This window comes from Elephantulus edwardii, unplaced genomic scaffold, assembly GCF_000299155.1.
Source record: "Elephantulus edwardii isolate Elephantulus edwardi_28Jun2011 unplaced genomic scaffold, EleEdw1.0 scaffold00030, whole genome shotgun sequence".
NCBI lineage: Eukaryota > Metazoa > Chordata > Mammalia > Macroscelidea > Macroscelididae > Elephantulus > Elephantulus edwardii.
The window spans coordinates 13,633,722-13,655,545 of NW_006399780.1; the positions used below are offsets into that span (position 1 = coordinate 13,633,722).

General features: G+C 37.7%; 1 protein-coding gene across 1 annotated transcript in view; it reads right to left on the reverse strand.

The window, feature by feature from the left end:
• MRPS9 (mitochondrial ribosomal protein S9) overlaps positions 1–21,824 on the reverse strand; it is an 80,410-nt gene that overhangs the window by 42,734 nt on the left and 15,852 nt on the right. Inside the window, exon 2 of the mRNA XM_006883843.1 lies at positions 19,079–19,258. Coding sequence (XP_006883905.1) covers positions 19,079–19,258 — 180 coding nt within the window. The remainder of the gene's footprint in view (positions 1–19,078; positions 19,259–21,824) is intronic.

A 21,824-nucleotide genomic window follows, 5' to 3' on the forward strand; every position in this document is an offset into this window, starting at 1 on the left:
CTGAATTGGTCAACTACGTCCAATAGTTTTCTTGCTGAGTCTTTAGGGTTTTCTAAGTATACTATCATGTCATCAGCATAGAGGGATAATTTAACTCCTCGTTGCCTATTTGGATGCCTTTTATTCCCTTCTCTTGTCTTATTGCTATTGCTAAGACTTCCAAAACAATATTGAATAAAAGAGTAGGTACCACATTATTGCTACTCATCATTCACACATCCTATTAGTACTTTCTCTGATTTTCTACTGCTATCCTATCCAATTCAAGCAAGAGGATAATGCTCTTTCATAGCCTGTAATATCTGGTTGCTCTATTTTCTGACCAACCTTGTCACTCTCATGTTCTCTCCAAGTTACTAGCCAGCAATCAAAAAGGGCTGACATGCAGGCTTTGCTTTTTCCTTTCCCTTTCATACAAATTATAGTCATATTTGTAAATTAACAACATAAAGTAAGATTCTTAGGTACTATCTAGGCTAACTGAGTAATTCACAATTCCGTATCTCTTCCATACTTGTTGTTAGAAGCATTCAGTAACTTTCAGATATATTTCTATTCTTTCCTCCACTGATTTCAATTTGGTTTGACCATAATACCTAACCTGCAATTGTTTTTCAAGGAGTTACTGAAACAACCATTTTTCTATACTCTTAAATTCCAATTTACTCTTTTAAAATATCTTTGAACTGTTTTCAGAACCAATTCTTCAAGTATTTTGGACTGTTTCAATAAAAGATGCTATAAAAGCAAAACTGCAGACTGATATTACTTATAATTCTAGAGAATTTTTAAAAACAATTACACAAGGCAAAATACATAATACTCATTTAGGAGGAAAAATGAAGAAACACTCTTTTACCTCACATTGTCAAAAAGATATTACCAAACAAAGTGGAAACATTCTTCAATTAGTATTGCATGTGGCTCATGTGGCCATTGTGTATTGGATACATGGCTGGTAAAACAAAGGGCCTTGATGCAATCACTGTGGAAGGCAGTATGGCACTTTCTCAAAAAGTTGCAAATAGAGATACCATTTGACCCAGTGATGCCACTACTGGGAATATACCCCAAAGAGACCATAACTAACATCCAAGCAGATATGTGCACACCCATGTTACTGCAGCTTTGTTCACAATAGCAAGGAGTTGGAAACAACCTAGATGCCCATCAACAAACAAATGGATAGAGAAGCTGTGTTATATTCACACAATGGAATACTATGCTGCATAGAAAAACAAGGAACTCATGCAATGTTATTCAAAATGGGTGACCCTGGAGGACATTCTGCTGAGTGAAGTATCTCAGTCGCAAAGGGACAAATACTGCATGGTGCCACTACTGTAAAATGGGACTGATATCAGGGTTGGGGTAAGACTGAGAAAAAGTGGGTAAATTGTTTATACTGCATTGAAACTGATCAGGGAGAGAATAATTTAAAAGCGATATATGATAGGGTATTATGGTTATCACAAGAGTCCACAATTAAGGTTGCATAGTGGAGTGTACTTGGGGCGGTGGGAGGGGTGTGGGGGGATTGTATACCAAAGAAAGAATTGAATTTTTCTTTTACTTTTCAAAGAGAGGAGTGAACTGGGGGGTGGAGGGGCGGGCTGGGCAGGGAGAAAAGTGCAACAATGAATGAATAGAAATCCAAAATCTCTGTAAATGTTCACTAAAATTATTAAAAAAAAAAATTTAAAAAGGAAAAAAACAAAGTGCCTGAACTATTAATTTTATTTCATTTAAACAACCATACACATACTTAGTGGCGACTATATAGCTCTAGTTTGTTGTAACTAAAACCTTTATGTAATAGTGCACCACACCTAAGGTGCTAGATTGTGTTTCAGTAAGGTTTTCAAACTTTATCAAACTGTCAAAAATTAAATTAAAAGTTCCTAAAAGTGGTGGAAGGGGAGCTCTGGTTTCCTAGTGGGTAGGAAGTTGCACTGCATATATTGTGGGTTCACTTCCAAATTACCCAAATAAGCAAATATTCTAACAAAGTGAGTCATGTAAATTCTTCAGTTTCCCAGTGTAAAAGTTAAGTGTATTCTATTAAAGATTAAATTTTCATTATAAAAGTTTTGAAATATTGCAAGAATTACTAAAATGTGATAGACACAAAGTAAACACATTCTGTTGGGGAAATGGCACAGAGAGACTTGCTTATTGCAGGGCTGCCACAAACCCTCAACTTGTTAAAAAAAAAAAAGAAGCACAGATCCACAAAGCACAACACATGAAGAGCACTAAATCGAGATATACCTGTACATGTTCGTAAAGCATCCAAAAATTACGTAGTTCACTGTGCCGTCAGTAGTCACACATTTCAGCTGTAATGTCTTGCTGAAATGATTTCTCTCTTATCATTGGCAGCTGTGCCTCAGTAATGGGAAAACTGACCCCAAATTATACCTACACAACTCAACCTATTGTTACTGAGTCAGACTTACCCTATTGCTGTGGAGTCAGACCTCCAGCAAGTTTTCCAAAGCATGGGAGGAGACTGCACATTATTGTCCCTCAAAGCATCTGTGGATTCAAACTGCCAGAGAGGTGCTCGCAAGGCTTTTGGGTCTGTCCTTATGGACTACACCACCAAAGCTCCCCCATTATGCTGAGAGTTGGAACAAGATCCTATGAGGAACACAGCAGTACTGTAGCTTTCTTCCTCTTAGACAGCCTTCACTCCTAGGACTGTCGTTGTACAGCACTGATTTAACGCTGACTCACTGTGATCTCATCTACAAGTAAAATATCCATATAGGGTTTCCTAGGCTGTAATCTTTATGAGAAGAGATGGCCTGTGTCAATCCATCTGGTTGAGGGTGTTCCTATATTGACCCTGCCAAGCATGATGTCCTTCTCCAAAGAATAGTCTCTCCTAGCAACATTCTCAAAGTATGTGAGATGAACCTTCATCATCCTTGCCTCTAAGGAGCTCTCTGACCGCATTTTCTCCAAGACATATTTGTTTGCTCTTTTTTGCAGCCATGACATATTCAGTACTTTTCTCCAACACCATAGCTCAAAGGCATCAATTCTTCTGTAATTCTTATTCACTGTCCAGCTCTTAGATGCACTACCAAGTGACTGAAAAGCCGATGGTCTGAATCAGGCACTCTACTCCTTCATACTGACATCACTGCTCCTCAACAATCTGGAGAGGTCCCTGACTGTAGACTATCCCAGTGCAATGTGTCTTCTGACATCCTGACTGCTGGTATCAAGAGTGTTGATTGTAGATCCAAGAAAGATGAAGTTGTTCAAAGCTTCAAAGTTTTCTCCATCTATCACCATGCTGTCTATCAGGCCAGTGGTGATGATTATGGTTTCTTTTTGTTGAGATGCAATCCATATTAAAGGTGTAGTCTTTGATCTTCTTTAGCAACTGCTTCAAGTCCTCCTCAAGTTTTAGCAAGCAAGGTTGTGTCACCTGCAAAACACAGGTTACTCTACAGGACAGAGCAGAGTTTAGGGCTGTTGTACACAGGGTCATTATGAGTCATAAGTGATTCGACAGCACATAACAACAACAGTGTTCTCTTGCTTTGTTTGCACAACAGCCTCTTGGTCTAGATACAGGTTTCATATGAGCATAATTAAGCATTCTGGGATTCCCTTTCTTCTCAGTATTAGCCATAATCAGTTATGGTCCACAAAGTCAAATGTCTTTGCGCGGTCAGTAAAGCATATATAAATATTCTTCTGATATTCTTTACTTTCAGCTAGGATCCATCTGCCATCAGCAATCATACTCCTGGTATCACCGCCTCTTCTAAATCCTGTCTGAATTTCTGGTAGCTCTTTGTCTATGTATGGTTCTACTTGGTCTTGAAGAATATTTACGATTATTTTGCTTACATGTGGTAATAATACTTTTCGATAATTTCCACATTCTGATGAATCACCTTTCTTGGGAATGGGAACAAATATGGATCTCTTCCAGTTAGTCGGCCAGGCAGTTGTCCTCCAAATTTCTTGGCACAGATTGGTGAGCAAGTCCAGGGCTGCAACTGTTAGTTGAAACATGCCAGCTGGTATCCCATCAATTCTTGGGCCTCAAGTTTAAGAGGTAGGATTTTTAATAGAGACTCAAGTGTTAAGAACCTTGTCAGAGGTGGGGAAATTTTTAAGACTTATCAAAGCAGGTCAATTGTCCCATCAAGTTCCAGATCTTTCACACAGTAAAATTAAGTCACATAGGCTGGGGACAGAAAACATCTAAGAAAGAAATTTTGCCCTCCATTAAGTATGGGACATAAGAGTAGTCCATATAGCATTAAGTTTACAGCTCATCTAAGTGGACCAGGAAACCAAAAATAGGTAAGAAGAGTCCTATTGTATCATTGTCCTCACCCATTAAGCCAGGTAAAAGAGTTCTTTATATTTAGTTTTTGCTGTTGTTATGTGCCATCAAGTCGCTTGCGACTCATAGCGACCCTATGTAAAAGAGCTCTAAATGCCATTCTATCCTGTGCTAACCTAGCAATCTCAAACGCACTCATTCCCACCACTCCAGTCACAGAATCGATCCATCTCATCGAAGGTTTTCCTCTCCTTCACCGCCCCTCCACTCTGCCAAACATGATGTCCCTCTCCAAGGACCAGTCCCTCCTTGCAACATGCCCAAAGTATGTTCAGACGAAGCTTCAGAATCCTTGACTCCAAGGAGCATTCTGGCTTCACCTTCTCCAGGACAAATCTGTGTGTTCTCATAGCAGTCCACGGTATATTCAACACTCTTCTCAAACACCACAGCTCAAAGGCATCAATTCTCTTTTTATCATCCCTAGCACGTAATTGCGAAAACTATAGCCTGGATCAGGCGCACCTTAGTTTCCAGCCTGATGTCATTACTCTTCAGTACTCTTGAGAGGTCCCTCACAGCTGACTTTCCCAATGCAATTCGTCTCTTGATTTCCTGGCTGCTGTTACCAAAAGTCTGTGGAGCCAAGTAAACTAAAACTGTTAACTATCTCAATCTCTTCACCACCCATACTGATGCTGGCAATTGGCCCAGTGGTGAGAATCTTTGTCTTCTTGATGTTGAGCTTCAATCCATATAGGAGGCTGCAGTCCTTGACCTTCTGCAGCAAGCGCTTCAGGTCCTCCTCAGTTTCAGCAAGCAGGGTTGTGTCATCTGCATAACGCAGGCTGTTGATGACTCTTCCACCAATCCTGATGCCACATTCCTCCTCGTACAGCCCAGCATCTCGGATGATCTGTTCTGCATACAGATTGAAAAGGTATGAAGACAGAATACATCCCTGACAGACCCTCTTCTTAATTTTGAACCATGTAGTGTCTCCTTGCTCTGTTCTAATGACTGCCTCTTGGTCCAAATATAGGTTTCACCTTAGAACAATCAAATGTTCTGGGATTCCCATTCTTCTCATAGTCAGCCATAGCTTATTGTGATCCACACAGTCAAAAGCCTCTGCATAGTCAATGAAGCACAGAGAGACATTCTTCTAGTATTCTTTGCTTTCTGCCAAGATCCAATATTAGCTATAATATCCCTAGTACCACAACCTCTTCTAAATCCAGCCTGCACATCTGGAAGTTCTCTGTTGACATACTGTTCCAAACATTTTTGGATCATTTTCAGCGGAATCTTGCTTGCATGAGATATTAACGATGTTGTTCAATAATTTACGCACTCTGTTGGGTCACCTTTCTTTGGAATGGGAACAAATATCGATCTTTTCCAGTCAGTCAGCCCGCTGGCTGTCCTCCAGATTTCTTGGCACAACTTAGTAAGCACATCCAGGGCAGTGTCCATTTGTTGAAATATGTCAATTGGTATGCCATCAACTCCTGGAGCCTTGTTTTTTGCCAATTCCTTCAGAGCAATTTGAACTTCCTCCTTCATCACCATAGGCTCTTGCTCATATGTTATTTCACGAAATTCTTCTGTGTCAGCCAACTCCTTCTGATACAGTGACTCTGTATACTCCATCTTCTTTTGATATTTAGTAGGCAGTATTAAAAAAAAGTCAGAAAGGAGACAGAGAAGAAGGTGAGGAATGACGTATTCTGCATTGAAAACATATTAGGGAGAGAACTGTTTAAAAGGGATATATGATTGGGTATTATTGTCATGACAGGAGTACAGAATGAAGGCTGCACAGTGGAGTAGATTTGGGGGGAGGGACTGCATAACAATGAAAGAGTTTTACTTTTCAGAGAAGAGTTAATTGGGGGCCAGGGAGAAAAATGCAACAATGAATGACTGGAAACCCTAAGTCTCTGTAAACTTTCATTAAAATTAATAATAATTTTAAAAAAAACCTCAGAAGGGATCAGTGAGTCCTTTGATGGTCCCAATTAAGTCCTCCGTCAGGAATACAAAGTATGGTAGCTGTGGAAGAATCCTCAATATCCAGACAGTTTCTGAGTCGGGACTGTTTGCCCATTGTGAATTGCATACAGCTGTTCATTTCCTTTTAATAGTAATAAGAGTTGCTTTACATTGTTCTGACTTGTTCAGGCACTGACTAGGAGGATATGATGTTTACACAGCAATTCATATTAGTTTTAATTCCCTTTTTCATGGCTTCCGGGTTGTCTAGAAATTGAGACCCACCTGTGAATACTATCCAAATCTGGCCTAGTGCATCTGCTTTGGCGCAAAAAAGCAGGGTCTGAAATAAGCTAATGCATCCTAAATTTGGTGTCGTCCTATACAAGGATAATATTTAAAATAATTTTAATAAAGGATGCGTAACAAAAATGGCTGGAGAAAGAAAGGACTATTACACATAAAACCTGATGGCAAAGATTTTATTAGGAAAAGTTACAAGTGAGAACTAGAAAAAAGAAAAATGAAGGCAAATAAAATGTAAAAATACTTTAGCATTTTTTGTTATGTTTAAAAAGGAACTCTACTGGTATAATGTTACTTGGAGAAGGACACCATGCTTGGAAAAGTGGACAGATGGCGCAGGAGAGGAAGACTCCGGATGAGATGGATTGATACAGATGGTTGGTGTGTTGGAATTAGTGAGACTGGCTCAGGACAGGGAAGGGTTGAGAGCTGCTGTACATTGGGTTGCTATACATCATAGGCGACTCAATGGCACATAACGACAATAACATACTATGACAGGTTTGTAAGCAGGAGTGGCATCCACTTCCTAAACAACATGCCTCTGGAAACTCTATGAACTTTGATAAATGTTGACAGTTGTAGAGGGGCTTCAGGCCTTTTGTTCATAAGGTCACTATGAGTTGTGCTCGACTTGAAGGCAATCAACAACAACTGGTATATTATTTCAAAACATCTATCTTAGCATGATAGCTAAACTCTAGTGGTCTACTGGTTATAAGCTGTACTGCCAACCCCAAGGCACAAGGTTTGAATCCACTAAAAGCTCTGACGGAGAAAGATGGACAACCTATGCACTTTACTGCCTCTGAAAACCCACTGCAGGGTTACTTTGCTTTTTGACAACCTATTTTGTGTATGATAGTTACCAAGCAGGGGTAAGGGGGGAAAATACTAGAAGTAAAATAATTAGCCCTTATAAGGATCTTAAAATTAGAGTAAAATTAACGGGCTTAAGTATATCAGAGATGATGAAGATGGCACAGGAGAGGGAAAGGTTCAGAGTTGTTGAATAGCAGTGGACTTGAAGGAACTTAAGAACAGTAACATATTACCTCAAGTATTTACATTTCAATAGATCTTTTTTCAGGCCTAGAAACACAAGACTTCGGTGGTGTTATGGTTGAAACCTACTCACAGCTGATCGACCATCCAGCAAGTCTTCAGAGGCAGTAAATTGGGAGTTCTAGTAACCTAGTGGTAAGAAGTTGTACTGCTGACCCAAAGGCACACAGTTCAAATCCACCACCTGTTCCACAAGAGAAAGACGGGCAATCAACTTACAATTTACTGCTTCTGAAAACACACTGGAAGATCAGCTAAGAGTCAGTTCCAACTACAAAATCTCACATGAAGATAACTACCCATCTTTCTCCTAAAGAGCAGCTGGTGGATTTGAACCAAGTATCTGTGAGTTGAAATCACAATATTTTACCAGAAAGCCACCAGAGCTCTCAAATGTTGGTGTAGTCAGCAGTAAATACACTGATATTTAAATATTATCAATTATCACACTGAAAAGTTCATTGCCTTATTCTTTAACTTAAGATTGCTTACTCACATTGGCATCTCAAAAATGATCATTATACTTCATTCTGTTGTGATAAAACCCAAAGTTCAGAGAGAACATCTAAGAGTGCTCATGTCTTTCTAAACCGCAAATGTTCCTACGTGGATGTCATCCGTTCCTTCCTTTTTACTTTTTCACAGTCTTCTACTTCCATTACTAGCACCCTTGGTCAACATAAGCACTTTAACATGTCACTTTCAGCATTGTTGCAATAAAGAGACCAGCCTAAATGATTTTATAAGCTCACTAAACCATAATTCTAAAACTAAGTCCCGCCAAAACAAATAGGGTTTCTCTCATTTACTGTATATATTTGTTGCCTGGAATATACCCCAAGAAATGAGATGGGGAAACATACGGAGACTTGTACACCAATGTTCATGGCATTATTCACCATCACAAGAACATGGAAACAGCGTAAATGTCTAAACACAATTGAATGGATAGAGAAATTATGGTACATTCACATGGTGCAATACTTTGCAGAATGCAGGAGCAATGATTTTGTAAATCACTACCTAACTTGGGAGGGTCTGGAGAGCATTATGCTAAATGAACTTGGTCCCACAAGGACAAATACTACAGAAGACCATTATTGTAGAATATGTATGAGGATCCAAGGGGTGAGAGAGGGAGCAGAGGGATGAGGATGGGTGGCGGAGTTAATCACAGGGTCGCACAATTTAATGGAGGGAGGGAAGTGTAGATAAAGGAAATGGGAAAAACCTGGTATGAAAAATAATGTATACAAACTTTGTAAGTTAACCAGTATAAAATTAAAATTCTACTTATTTTTATATTTATATATGTATTTTTAAAGGCCTTTTGGCTTGCCTTCAGCAAGTCAATATATGATAAAGGGAGGTGGAGACAATTTCTAGTATCAGGAAAGATGTTTTAACTGGCTATTAGAACACGAACTCAAAACTCATCACCATCAAACTGGAACTAACTCAGAGTGTATCCTCCAGCAGGTTTTTTTGAGACTGGAAACTGCACTGGAAGAAATTGTACATCATTCTTCCATAGAGTTGCTACTGGACTCAACTGCCGGAGAGGCGTGACCTTTGGGTTAGCAGCCAGCTCCCTACGGACTACAAAAAAATATACATCCATATATGTATGTATGTGTAGATATGCATGTGTATGTACACACACACGCAACACACACTCTTACTTAGCTTACTATCTTGTTATGTGGCATATCAAATTTATAATAGCAAAAACATCTACTATTTGACCATTTTGTGCATTAACTTAGGATAATTAACACAAGTCCTAAAACACGTCTGCAAAACCTCTCACGTCTATCAGGCTTGCTGTTGAAGCCGTAAGCCCTCCAGAGGGACTTCCACTGGTTCCACAATCAGAGTCACTGCTGCAGCACTTCACAGGAAGGTGACTGGGCTATTTTGAGGGTATCCTTTTGAGAAATGCCCATGAGTAGCAGAGGACCCACGGGGAGGTTGCTACTGCTGTTCCCCTCTACTCATGTGACCTGGAATGACCAAGTCCTGCAGCAGGAAAGGGCTGCGGGTAATTCAGGGCTTGAGGGCTGCAGGAGAAGTTGGCTGTCCCCTTTTCCTTTGCAGCCCAAGCTGCTGAGCTCATCTGAACAGCTGTTAGTCTCTAGGCTTTTGGCCTCAGATTCCAAGGCCGCCAAGACCAGCAGCAAACTGCTCATTTCCATGGAGTCCTTCCCCGCCGGTAGCATGGCTGCAGAGAGGGTGACTGTGTAGGGTATGAGCTCAGGCAGCACTTTCCGCTAACCATTTTGATCCCAAGGTCCAACAATTGCCTGATCCAAACTATGCCTCTAACCTCGCCACAGAGGCCCAAGGTCCACTTGATTATCAGCCCTGATGACAAGGGCTTGGGGTGCACAGCACACTGGTGTTGGGGCATAGCAGCTCTGAGGGTCTAGGCTCTGAGGCTTCCTCTTACAATACTAATTTTGCATAATGACCTGGTTTTTAGAACCTAACCACGTGGCTAAGTGAAGATTGTCATATATATATATATATACACACACACATATATATACATATATATATACATACATACATATATATACATACATACATATACATACATATATATACATATATATATATATATATAACAAACAAAGAGTATTAAAGTTTTACGAAAGCTTTAACGTAAACACCTATTGGTGACTATAAATGTTATTTAAACTTTCTTCTTTGTCCTTGTGAAATAATCTCCATCTCACATACTCTAAGCAAAAGGCCAGGAGGGACCAGTCCTTGGTGAAGAACATACGCTCAGAAGGGTAGAGGGACGGTGCAGGAGAGGAAGATTCCAGATGAGATGGACTGATATAGTAACTGGGGAAGGTGTGTAAGAGTCAGTGAGACTGGCTCAGGATAGGGCAGGCTTCAGAAACTGTTGTACACAGGGTCACTGTGAGTTGCAGGTAACTCGACGGGAGACAACAACAACATGTAACTAACAACATATAACTATTCCAATGCCCTTGCCTCCATAGGAGGTCGTTTAAAAGAATGTCAAATTTCAAAAGATTTTAACACATGATTCAATGGTTGGTTCATTTCTCTCTCTCATACTCATACGCATATGCACAAACTACTTCTAAAAAATAAAATAAGAAGCGAAAAAATATACATTTGAGGATAAGCATAAAAACGTTTAGAATTGTACAAAACAAGAGCATGCTACTAGTGAGTGGCCCAAATCCAAAACAAAACAAAAAAGGTGCCAACCATAAAAAGAAAGTGAATTTAAACATTAAGTAAGAAGCCATACAGTAAGACCATCCTATTAAACATCTTTCTTACATTTTAAAATTTTTACTAGAATACTGGAAAACTGACAGTTCCCTAAGTGAAGGCAAAGTATTTAACTATATTCTTAAGCTTAAATCAAAGTATAAAAGGATTGCAGACACAACCCAGGAGAAGCACTGGGTCAGGAATGCAATCTCTATTAATTAGGTATCCCAGCTGGGCAGTGGGCTTGCAGCTGTTAACTTGATCAATGACTTACCTAAATGTCATCTCTACTGATTCGCTTATAAATTACCAGCAAGTGAGACTAATGTACAGGTGCTAATTTATTTAAACTGTTCTCTACAGTTCTACATAGCTTTATAAACTGCATCTGGCACCTAATGTTAGCTGTCAGTTGTACTTAGACATGCCTGTCCTAACGACTCTGTTCATTAGAAGTGAGCACAAATTATGAAATATTGTGAAAAATGATACATCAAATGGAATGGGCACAGCAAATCAATTAGAGAAACTTCATACAGCATATTCACACTTAGGAGAATAAAACATTCTGGTTTCAGAATGAGGTCTATAATACCAATTAAAAAGTAATTGGTAGACTTCGGCAGTGTTATATATCAATTTGCTGGCTTTTTTCCTGAAATTCTAAAGTAAGGTAGAACTTAACTTTTAATTCTCAAAGACATTAGCCAATGCAATTGAAATCCTAAATTCATAATATTTAAAATAAATGAAATGTCTCTAACATCATAATTGGTACATGCTTAGTACAAAAAGTAAAATACAAACCCACTATCAGGCATCAAGTTTCGCCTTTTTTTATGGTGTATAGCACAATTTCAAATCAAAGAATTTGACGGCACATGTAAAAGGATTAAGAGGTGTTATAAAATGAAACAGAATGGCAATAATTATAACCCAAATTTTCTCTGGCAACACAACAACGAGTTATGATATCTACATAATCTTCATGGGCTCCAATGGCACTATTTTTACCTGGCCACCCGTTAGCCACGTCATCACTATTTGAGGAAAGCTGTTTCTGCCCCATATAGTTAAACATTTATGGGACTTAATTCTTACTGTTTCCATGAACACAGAATCTTTTTTGTTCACAAAATAACTGCTTTACACTGAAAGATATAACCCACTAAGCTCAATGTTCCAGTTGACAGAGTTCTTCTAACAGTAATATAACAGCCAAAAATACTTTCTACACATTACTCAATCCTTTGCAGTCACCTATGAAAAATTTACAGCACAGAACTTGAGAACCACAGCATGAGGATTTATTTTTAAAACATTTATAAACTTAGTAGACAGTACATACAGTCTGACAATTATACTACCACATTGAAAAAAATTCATACCTTACTAAAGACACAAGTTAGCAATTAGTGTGTATTTAAAATATTTTCTGCCCTGCACTTTCACACACTTTGGACTGTTAGAGGCCCTTGTTTTTTTTCTCCTGTCAAATCTTTTTGCCTATTATCCACACACCATGGCAGTTTGGTGCCTAAGAACAGATCCCTTTTATCAGTAAAATTGGGCAAAAATAATTTTGACATGCAGAAAAAGACATTTGACCAACTTCTCTTCAATAACTGTTAATTCCGACTTCATACAAATTTAGTAAACAAACTGAGCACTATATATAGCAAAGTAATTATGAAAAAAGAAGGGAAAAAAACATTATCTCTGAGATATATTACACTATAGCCTTAATATTGTACACTATAGCCTTGATTTGGAAGCAGGAGTGACTTCCACTTCCTAAATAACATGCCTCTGGAAACTCTATGAACTTTGATAGATGACGACAGTTATTGAAAGGCTTTAGGTCTTTTGTTCATAGGGTCTCCGTGTGTCGTGCTCGACTTGACGGCAATCAACAACAATGCCGCCTTAATAATAGATCTGCTAAGTAAAATAGTATGAAATTAAGTATTTACAATAACAAGTAGCATTATTTTACTTATGTTTTACCTGTCTTATTTGGTTTTTGTCAGTTTTTTCAAAGCAATGCATATCTGTGCTTTTTGAAAAAGCCTTATTAAGTAAGGAAACACTAACAATATAACATCACAACTACAATTTTCACATATAATTTTTCCATGCTATACTACTCCATGAGTTCTGATCTCTACCTGAGCTCAACATTCTAAATGAAGTTGTAAATTTAGAAATCAAGGGGAAAGACCCATGAAGAACTGACATAGATGACATAAATTTGTGGGTTTTACTTAGTAAGAAGGGCATATAGGTCCTCATTCAGAACCTAATGGCTCTCAGTTTTAATTCACATGCTTAACAAGTTTAGTTATGCTGGCAGATTAGAAGGCAGGTGAGTGCGGCTCGAGGCAGACACACAGACATTAAGACATCTTGACAGGAAAGGAGATGACAAGACTCAGAATAGCCAGATCATTTTGAATCGGGGCAAGTATGTACTACAAGTTACTCAGTCAGAGGGATAGCAGAATTTAACAACCAGACCAGGAATTAAAATCTTACAGCTTTCTAATGTTAAAATTATAATCATTATTTAGAATGTTAAGAAGACTGCAATTTCTTTTTAGAAAGAGTTAGAAAAAAACGAATCTTTGAGAATGTGGAAAGAACAAAGACTTCTGAAACAGAAAATTCTTGTTTAGCTTTGGTTTTCTGAACAATAAAAGAAAAAGTAATTTCTAACATATATCAGGTCTCTAAATACTTTTCTTAGAAGTGGTGGCAGTATTCATTGCAAATGATAATTAAAAATTTTTCTGCACAGCTACCCTGGGCAACTTTGCTAAGGCCACCTTTGATGCCATCTCAAAGACCTATAGCTATCAGACCCCAGATCTCTGGAAAGAGATGGTGTTCACGAAGTCTCCCTACCAGGAATTCACAGATCATCTTGTAAAGACTCACACCAGAGTCTCCGTGCAGAGGACTCAGGCTCCAGCTGTGGCCACCACCTAGTGAATTTTCTATAACAAATAAAGTGAATTATGCTCTTAAAAAAATTTTTTTTTCTTTCATTTGGAAAAGTCTATTTCATGGAATATCTAAATTCTAATGTTGGATAAGAAAGAGAAATTATGATATCAAGTTTGAACTTATACACCTAAAAATTTGTATCTAATAAAAATGCACTTCAATTTCTAAGTGTATAATAATTATTCTTTCAAAGGTTATTTTGTAAGTTTAAAATAGTTTCTTGATTTTAGCTATCAAATTATGTATTTTTTATCTTAAAGGAAAAAAACTTAAAGATAAAAATACTTAAGGAAATGCTAATTAACTCATCAGCTCTATAGTTTCTTACAGTTTACACTGACAAATAAATAAAAAAAATTAATTTCAAACATAAACGAAAAAAAAAAAAAACCCAGTAATGGGTATAATATACTTTACTGAAAACAGTTGTCACTGTCTTCTAGCGCTTTTCTTTCTCCTCATATGGCAAAGGACTTCATTAAATGTACTATAATGCCAAAAGACTTAACTGATAGGAAATGTGAGCATATCAATCACTTTCAAGAAAGTCCAACATAGTTGCAATTATGTCACTGGTGGGAAAGAAAATGGTAACACTCATTTCCCTATAAATTACTCCATGTAAAGCTAGGTGAGATAAAATGGGTGGGTACCTAAAAGAAGGATGCAATCTGCAGTTTACTTAATTAACTAACAATATAACAACTACTCAAAGAGTATTTCAGACTATTCAACATTCAGGTGGTATGGGAGGTTTGTACAACAAAGGCAACTAGAGAACTAGTGAATGATTCAGGTTCTTGTAGATATTATTTATTACTACTAAGAGGAATGAAATAAATACACATTAATATTAGCACATATCATTTTTATTGAAGATAAAATGGAGTAACAGAAATAAAACTTAAATTATGTTAGTTATTGATACTCTAAGGCCTCTCCTAATTCCAGGTCTTTCCAAATTGTCACTTAAGTGATAATAAATTTACCAAAAATAAAGATCAATTTAATAACAAATTTCTACACATTTTACATCTATATCCTCATCGCACAAGTAATGAGGATCTTCAGCTCAGTTTAGTTTTTACATATTTTATATAAGGGTCAATTCAAAGGCAGAAAGTTTAAATCTATCAACTGCTCCTAGGGAGAAAAATGGGCAATCTCTTCCAATGAGATGTACAGCCTCTGAACATGTAGAGAGTCAGCTATGAGTTAGTTTTGGCTTTATGGCAATGACCTGAGTTGATACCCTAAATAATCAGTGAAATGTTTTTCACAGTCTTTTATGATTTCATGATTTCATTGGCTAAATATAAGGCAGATTATTAGGTTTCATTAGTCAAATGTAAAAAATAAATAAAATCATTTGATTTACATGTACACAAATATGTAATTTTATAAGTACAAGAAGACTATCACATTTATAGTCCTGTCAAACATCTCCTCTCTGGAAGCAGTTCTACATTTTGAGAACCAAAGCTAAACATATTATTTAAAAATTTAAAGATATTTTAATATATATGAAAAGTTTTTAGCCTAGGTTTTGAAGAAGTGGTTGAATGAAATTATACAGCATGTCTATTCTGCTATAAAATTTATCCCCATGAAAATAATTTCACTCATCTCAAACTAATATTCTAACTAAAGATCTATGCAATGAATTACCCGCTTGAAAAAAACAGAATCCATTTTTTAATGTACTTATATTATGAACATCTTTACCGCCTCAGGCAGAATTACAAAACTGCTGAATGATTCTGTTTCTCAAGGTAAATATACTCTGCATACACACACAGAAAAAAAGTGGTTAAGAACTGCTCAAAAACACCTTAATTAATATCTTGGTAAGATATTCCTCTTGCTGCTGAGAACACTCAGGTCATAAGATGGTAAAGAAGGAGAAGTACAGACGGTAAATAAAGAGAATTAAAAAGAGCCAAGACCAGACCAAAACAACACACAACTTACTCACACAGAGTAGCCCTGGCTCTGGTAGTTTCACTGTTATTCCAAACATTTTAATGCCAACTCTTCATTAATTCTCCCAAAAACAAACAAAAAAAACCAAGGAAAGAAAGAAAAGAGGACGTAACACTTACTGACCCTTGTTATAAAACCAGTATTATTACCCTGATACCAAAATCAGATTATATTGCAAGAATAGTGGATTCAGGTCAGTATCAATTATAAATAGAACGCAAAAATCCTCAACAAAATATTAGGAACCTGAATCCAGACATATAAAAAAAGGATTATATGTCTCTGAAATGTAAAGTTAGTTTAACTTGTGAGAATCAATCAATGTTCTATACTACAGCAATAGGTAAAAGGACAAAACTATACAATCACCTTAACAGATATAGAAAGAACGATTTAGGGGGGAAAATCAACACCCTTATGATAAAAAGAAAAATACTTCAAAAAACTAAGAATAAAAAGGAACTTCTTCAACATGATAAAAGACATCTCTAAAAAAACCAATGTTATAGACCATCAAGATGGAACTGACTTATAGCTGCCCCTCCAGCGAGTCTTTAGGGCCAGTAAATTGCACAGGAGGAGACTACCTATTATTCTCTCATGGAGAAGTTGGTAGACTCGAACTGTGTTCTTTCGGGTTGACAGTCCACCTCTACCACTAGGCCATCAAAGTTCCCTATGAAACATCCATCAGTAGACTAAATTCTTTGTTACAAAACTAAACATCATCTTACCGTATCACTCAGTAACCATGCTGCTAAGTGTTTACCAAAATGAGTGGGACTCTTATGTTCACACAAGTTTGGGAGTAGGGAATTGTGCTGCCAATACAAAGACTGACAGTTCACATCCATCAGAAAGGCAATCTCCTCCTATAAGATTTACAGCCTCTGAAAATCCACTGGGGTTGGTTCCAACTTGATAGCAATGAACAATATTATAGAAAATGTCCAGAAGTTCCTCACGGGTAGTTTAAAATGTGTAGAGTTTAAGTAATCTACAAAGACTGAAACTAGACTAGTGGTTGGTGGCTAAGTCCATTAGGAGTTGCACTGCTAACCCAAAGGTGGTATCTTGCTGGCAGTCTGAATCCACCAGGGGCTCCAAGGGAGAATGATGGACAGTCTATTCCCATGTGATTTATAGTGTCTCCTCCTCTTCTAGAAGTGGAGCAATACCTGCACTATCTATGATGAAACAGAATATACTTTTCTTACTATCACTGTTAGCACCAAAGCCAGTGTTTTAATCCACTTTAGAATATAATCTAAATTTTCAAAGTGACATCGTGTTCTACATGATTTGAGAATACCATCAGAACTCTATTCCTGTACCACTCTTGCATTTTTATATTCTGGATAAAAGTGTTATAATTATGTGTCATCAAGTCAGAACCACAGCTGACCCTCCACCACTTACTGCAAAAGATTAAACACTTTAGCCTTCAATATGGATTGTATCTCAATATCAAGAAAACAAAAATTCTCACCACTGAACCTATAGGCAACACAATAATAAATAAAAGATTGAAACTGTCAATGAATTAATTTTACTTGGATAAACAATCAATAAAATTGGTACAGGATGTCAGGAGATCAGGAGAGAACAGTGCACTGGCAAAGTCTGCAGTCAGGGACATCTCCAAACTACTGAAGAGCAATGATATGTTTAAGAACTAAGGTATGCCTGATTCAGGCCATAGTCTTTTCAATCACCTGCTATGCATCTGAGAGCTGAACAATGAATAAAGATGGTAGAAGAAGAATTGATGTCTTTGAGCTGTGGTATTAGAGAAGTGTACTGAATGTCCCATGGATTGCCAAAAGAATAAACTGATACATCATAGAGAAGGCGCAGCTAGAGTGTTCCTTGGAGGCAAAGATGATAAAGCTTCATTTCACATACTTTGGACATGTTGCAAAGAAAGGCTATTCCTTGGAGAGGGGCATCATGCTTGGAAAGGCAGAGGGATGGTGAAAGAGGGGGAAAACTTCAACCAGATGGACTGACACAGTGACTGTAGCAATGGGTTCAAGTATGTCAGAGACTGTGAAGATGGCACAGGACAGGACAGGGTTCAGATCTGCTGTCCACAGAGTCACTATGAGTTGTACCCAATTCGATAGCACAAAAGAACAGTGGTCACACTGTATTGCGTCCATATCATCCTAAGACTCAAAAAGAGGGCAGAGATGTGAGAGCTACAACCTCAAAAAGTCAACACCTAAAAGGTAAGAAATACTACTTATTTCGTTCAAGTCAAAATGGTAATCTAGGGTCTAAAAGAAATACTTCAGTAATATTTACAAGTAGTTTGGTAAACTTTATAAAAAGATATTTAAAGTTAGGATTTAAATGTAAATGTATAAAATCTTACTATCACTAATATAAAATACTAAATTTATACAGATATTAATCAGTTAAATAAAAAAAGGATGTGATTTTTTTAAAAAAATGAGAACTTCAACGTTTATTGTAACTTTCAGTACCTTGGGAGATCTATTTAAATACTATTATTAAGTATTACTACTTTTATTAAGAGAGTTCTGGTAGGTGAGTGGGGGGAAAGTTGCAGTGCCAACCCAATGGCATGTGGTTTGAATCCAGCTTCTGAAATCTCACTGGAAGGCCAGTTATATTTCATAACACTTTTATATAAAAAGAATAAAAAATGCAATAGTAGTACAGGAATAGAGTTCTAACGATATTCTCAAATCATTTAGAACGTGATCTCATTTTGAAAATTTAAATATATTCTAAAGTACATTAAAACACGGGCTAAGGCTTACTTATGGGATATCTTACATAGGAAACTAAATTTTAATTACCATCTGCTTTATCATTTAGAACGAAAGCATAGTTCTAAGAAGGTAGAATAGGATAAACATTTCTAAACAGTACATAAGCATGCCTAGTGCTTTTATCATCTTTAATCAAGGAAAGTATCTAATTCTAGCTAATTCTTAGAAGTCAAAACATTTTATAATGCTTCACATAAGAGCAGCATCTCTCCTCCTAATCTGCAATGTAGTCTTTTTCCTTATTCTGACAGTTTGATTAAAATTTACATGGTGATAAGAGGCTCTTGTACTTTTCATATCGATAGTAACTCTAAAGTAATTACTTTCCCAAGAAAGAAACTGCACTTACATCAATGTCCTCTTGGGTGAAAGTTTCTGGGTCTTCTCCCATCATGTTGGCTAAATGTCTCGTTCCTATCTTGAACTCTTCAATCTGCTTTTTAATAAAATCCACTGTGTACATTTCATGTCTTAAGGCTGGAACATTTTTCTTTGTCTTTAAAACTGTGACATGTTTTAGTCTTAATATCTAAAAGAAAATATTAAAGACAGATTTTTAAGCTAAATAGCCATTTTATAAGCCATCATCTTTAAACAAACCAAAACTTCAAACAGTTGTCTTTTTTTATTATGGTACTCGGTTTACAAAAGTCTAGAAACAAGCTAAAAGATCTTAAGGACGTTATTAGAAAGTGTCTTTTGTTCCAAAGTTTGCTTAACATCATGTGTTTATAAAGTATGTTTGAGTATTAGCATTTTGATACATTAAAAAGAAACATCTCTAAGTGATAGGCTATCTCCTTTCTCTGCTATAAAAGGTGGTAAAATGGTTGAACTTAATGGTTCAAACTCACCCCGTTGTACGGCAGAAGGTTGTCGGTAAGTGCTGTCTGCTGAGTCATGTACAACTCACGGCAACAATCTGAACAACAGATCTGACCCCATCCTATCCTGTGCCAACCTCATCACCTCTGACACACTGAACCCACTGCTGCAGTCACTCTAACAGTCCATCACATTGAGGGTCTTCCTCTTTTGCTGACTCTCTGCCTTTGCAAGCATAACATTGTTCTCTAATAGCCTCTCCTCATAACATGCCCAAAGTATGAGACAAAGCTGCTCCATCCCTGCCTGCCTCTTAGGAGCACTCTGCCTGCACTCTTTCCAAGATATGTTTGTTCTGCTGGCAGTCCATGGGATATTCAGTGCTCTTCTCTAACACCCCAGCTCAAAGGTATCAATTCTTCTGTCACACTTATTCACTGTCCTGCTCTCATGTGTATAGCAAGTGCTACAGAAAGAAGGCTAGGCAATTTGCTTCCATTAAGATTACAGCAAGAAAGTCCTATGGAGCAGTTATGCTCTGTAATAAATGGAGTTGCTCAGAGTCAGAACTGACTAGACAGCAAAGGGTTTGGCTCCTTTGATTTTCTTTAATAATTTATGCATTTGATACTAATTGAATGTCAAGCAAGTTGACATGATACATATGGATTAAGAGTAAAATGATATTTCTTTTAAAAAGGCAAATATACATGCAGACATAAAACAGCAAGCAGAAGACTGCTGAGTAAGCAGGAATGTACTTGGTAAGAGAATCCTTACACTGTGGTTATTAACCTTGTGTTAGGATACAAAATATGGTCTTATAAAAACAGATTTAGCTTAGCTTTAGGCTTTATTCTAGAATTCTATAGTTCTTAGATCAAACTGAAACAGGGAAGAAATTCTTCATTAAACTTTGAGAATATTTCTTATCATTGATCTGACTCAATGGTCTCTGTAAGAAACTATTGTTAGAAATAGGAACGTTGTTGTTATGTGCCATTGCGTTACTTGAGACTCATAGCAACCCTATGTACAAGAGCTCTAAATGCCATTCTATCCTGTGCCAACCTTGCCGCCTCAAACGCACTCATTACCACCACTCCAGTCACAGAATCAATCCATCTCATCGAAGGTCTTCCTCTCCTTCGCGGCCCCCCCACCCTGCCAAACATGATGTCCCTCTCCAAGGACCAGTCCCTCTTTGCAACATGCCCAAAGTATGTTCAGACGAAGCTTCAGAATCCTTGACTCCAAGGAGCATTCTGGCTTTACCTTCTCCAGGACAAATCTGTTTGTTCTCCTAGCAGTCCACGGTATATTCAACACTCTTCTCCAGCACCACAGCTCAAAGGCATCAATTCTCTTTCTATCATTCCTATTGACTGTCCCACTCTCTGATGCATAGCAAGTAACTGCGAAGACTACAGCCGGATCAGGCTCACCTCATCCTCCAGCCTGACATCGTTGCTCTTCAGTACTCTTGAGAGGTCCCTCACAGCTGACTTTCCCAATGCAATTCGTCTCTTGATTTCCTGGCTGCTGTGACCAAGAGTGTTGACTGTGGAGCCAAGTAAACTTAAACTGTTAACTATCTCAATCTCTTCACCATCCAAACTGATGCTGCCAATTGACCCAGTGGTGAGAATCTTTGCCTTCTTGACACTAAGCCACAATCCATATTGAAGACTGCAGTCATTGACCTCCTGCAGCAAGCAAGCGCTTCAGGTCCTCCTCAGTTTCAGCAAGCAGGGTTGTGTCATCTGCATAACACAGGTTGTTGATGACTCTTCTACCAATCCTGATGCTACATTCCTCCTCGTACAGCCCAGCATCTCGGATGATCTGTTCTGCATACAGATTGAAAAGGTATGGAGACAGAATATATCCTTGACGGACTCCCTTCTTGATTTTGAACCATGTAGTGTCTCCTTGCTCTGTTCTGACTACTGCCTCTTGGTCCAAGTATAGGTTTTGCATTAGCACGATCAAATGTTCTGGGATTCCATTCTTTTCAGAGTCAGCCATAGCTTATTGTGATCCACACAGTCAAAAGCCTCTGCATAGTCAATGAAGCACAGATAGACATTCTTCTGGTATTCTTTGCTTTCTGCCAAGATCCATCTAACATTAGTTATAATATTCCTAGAGGAACATTACCATACTTTTAAAATATATAATCATATCACACTTATTACTGTTGGTCCTTTGGCCATCCACTTCAGAAATAGCAGGCCTCTGAAAACCCTAGGTACAACAGAACACTCGCA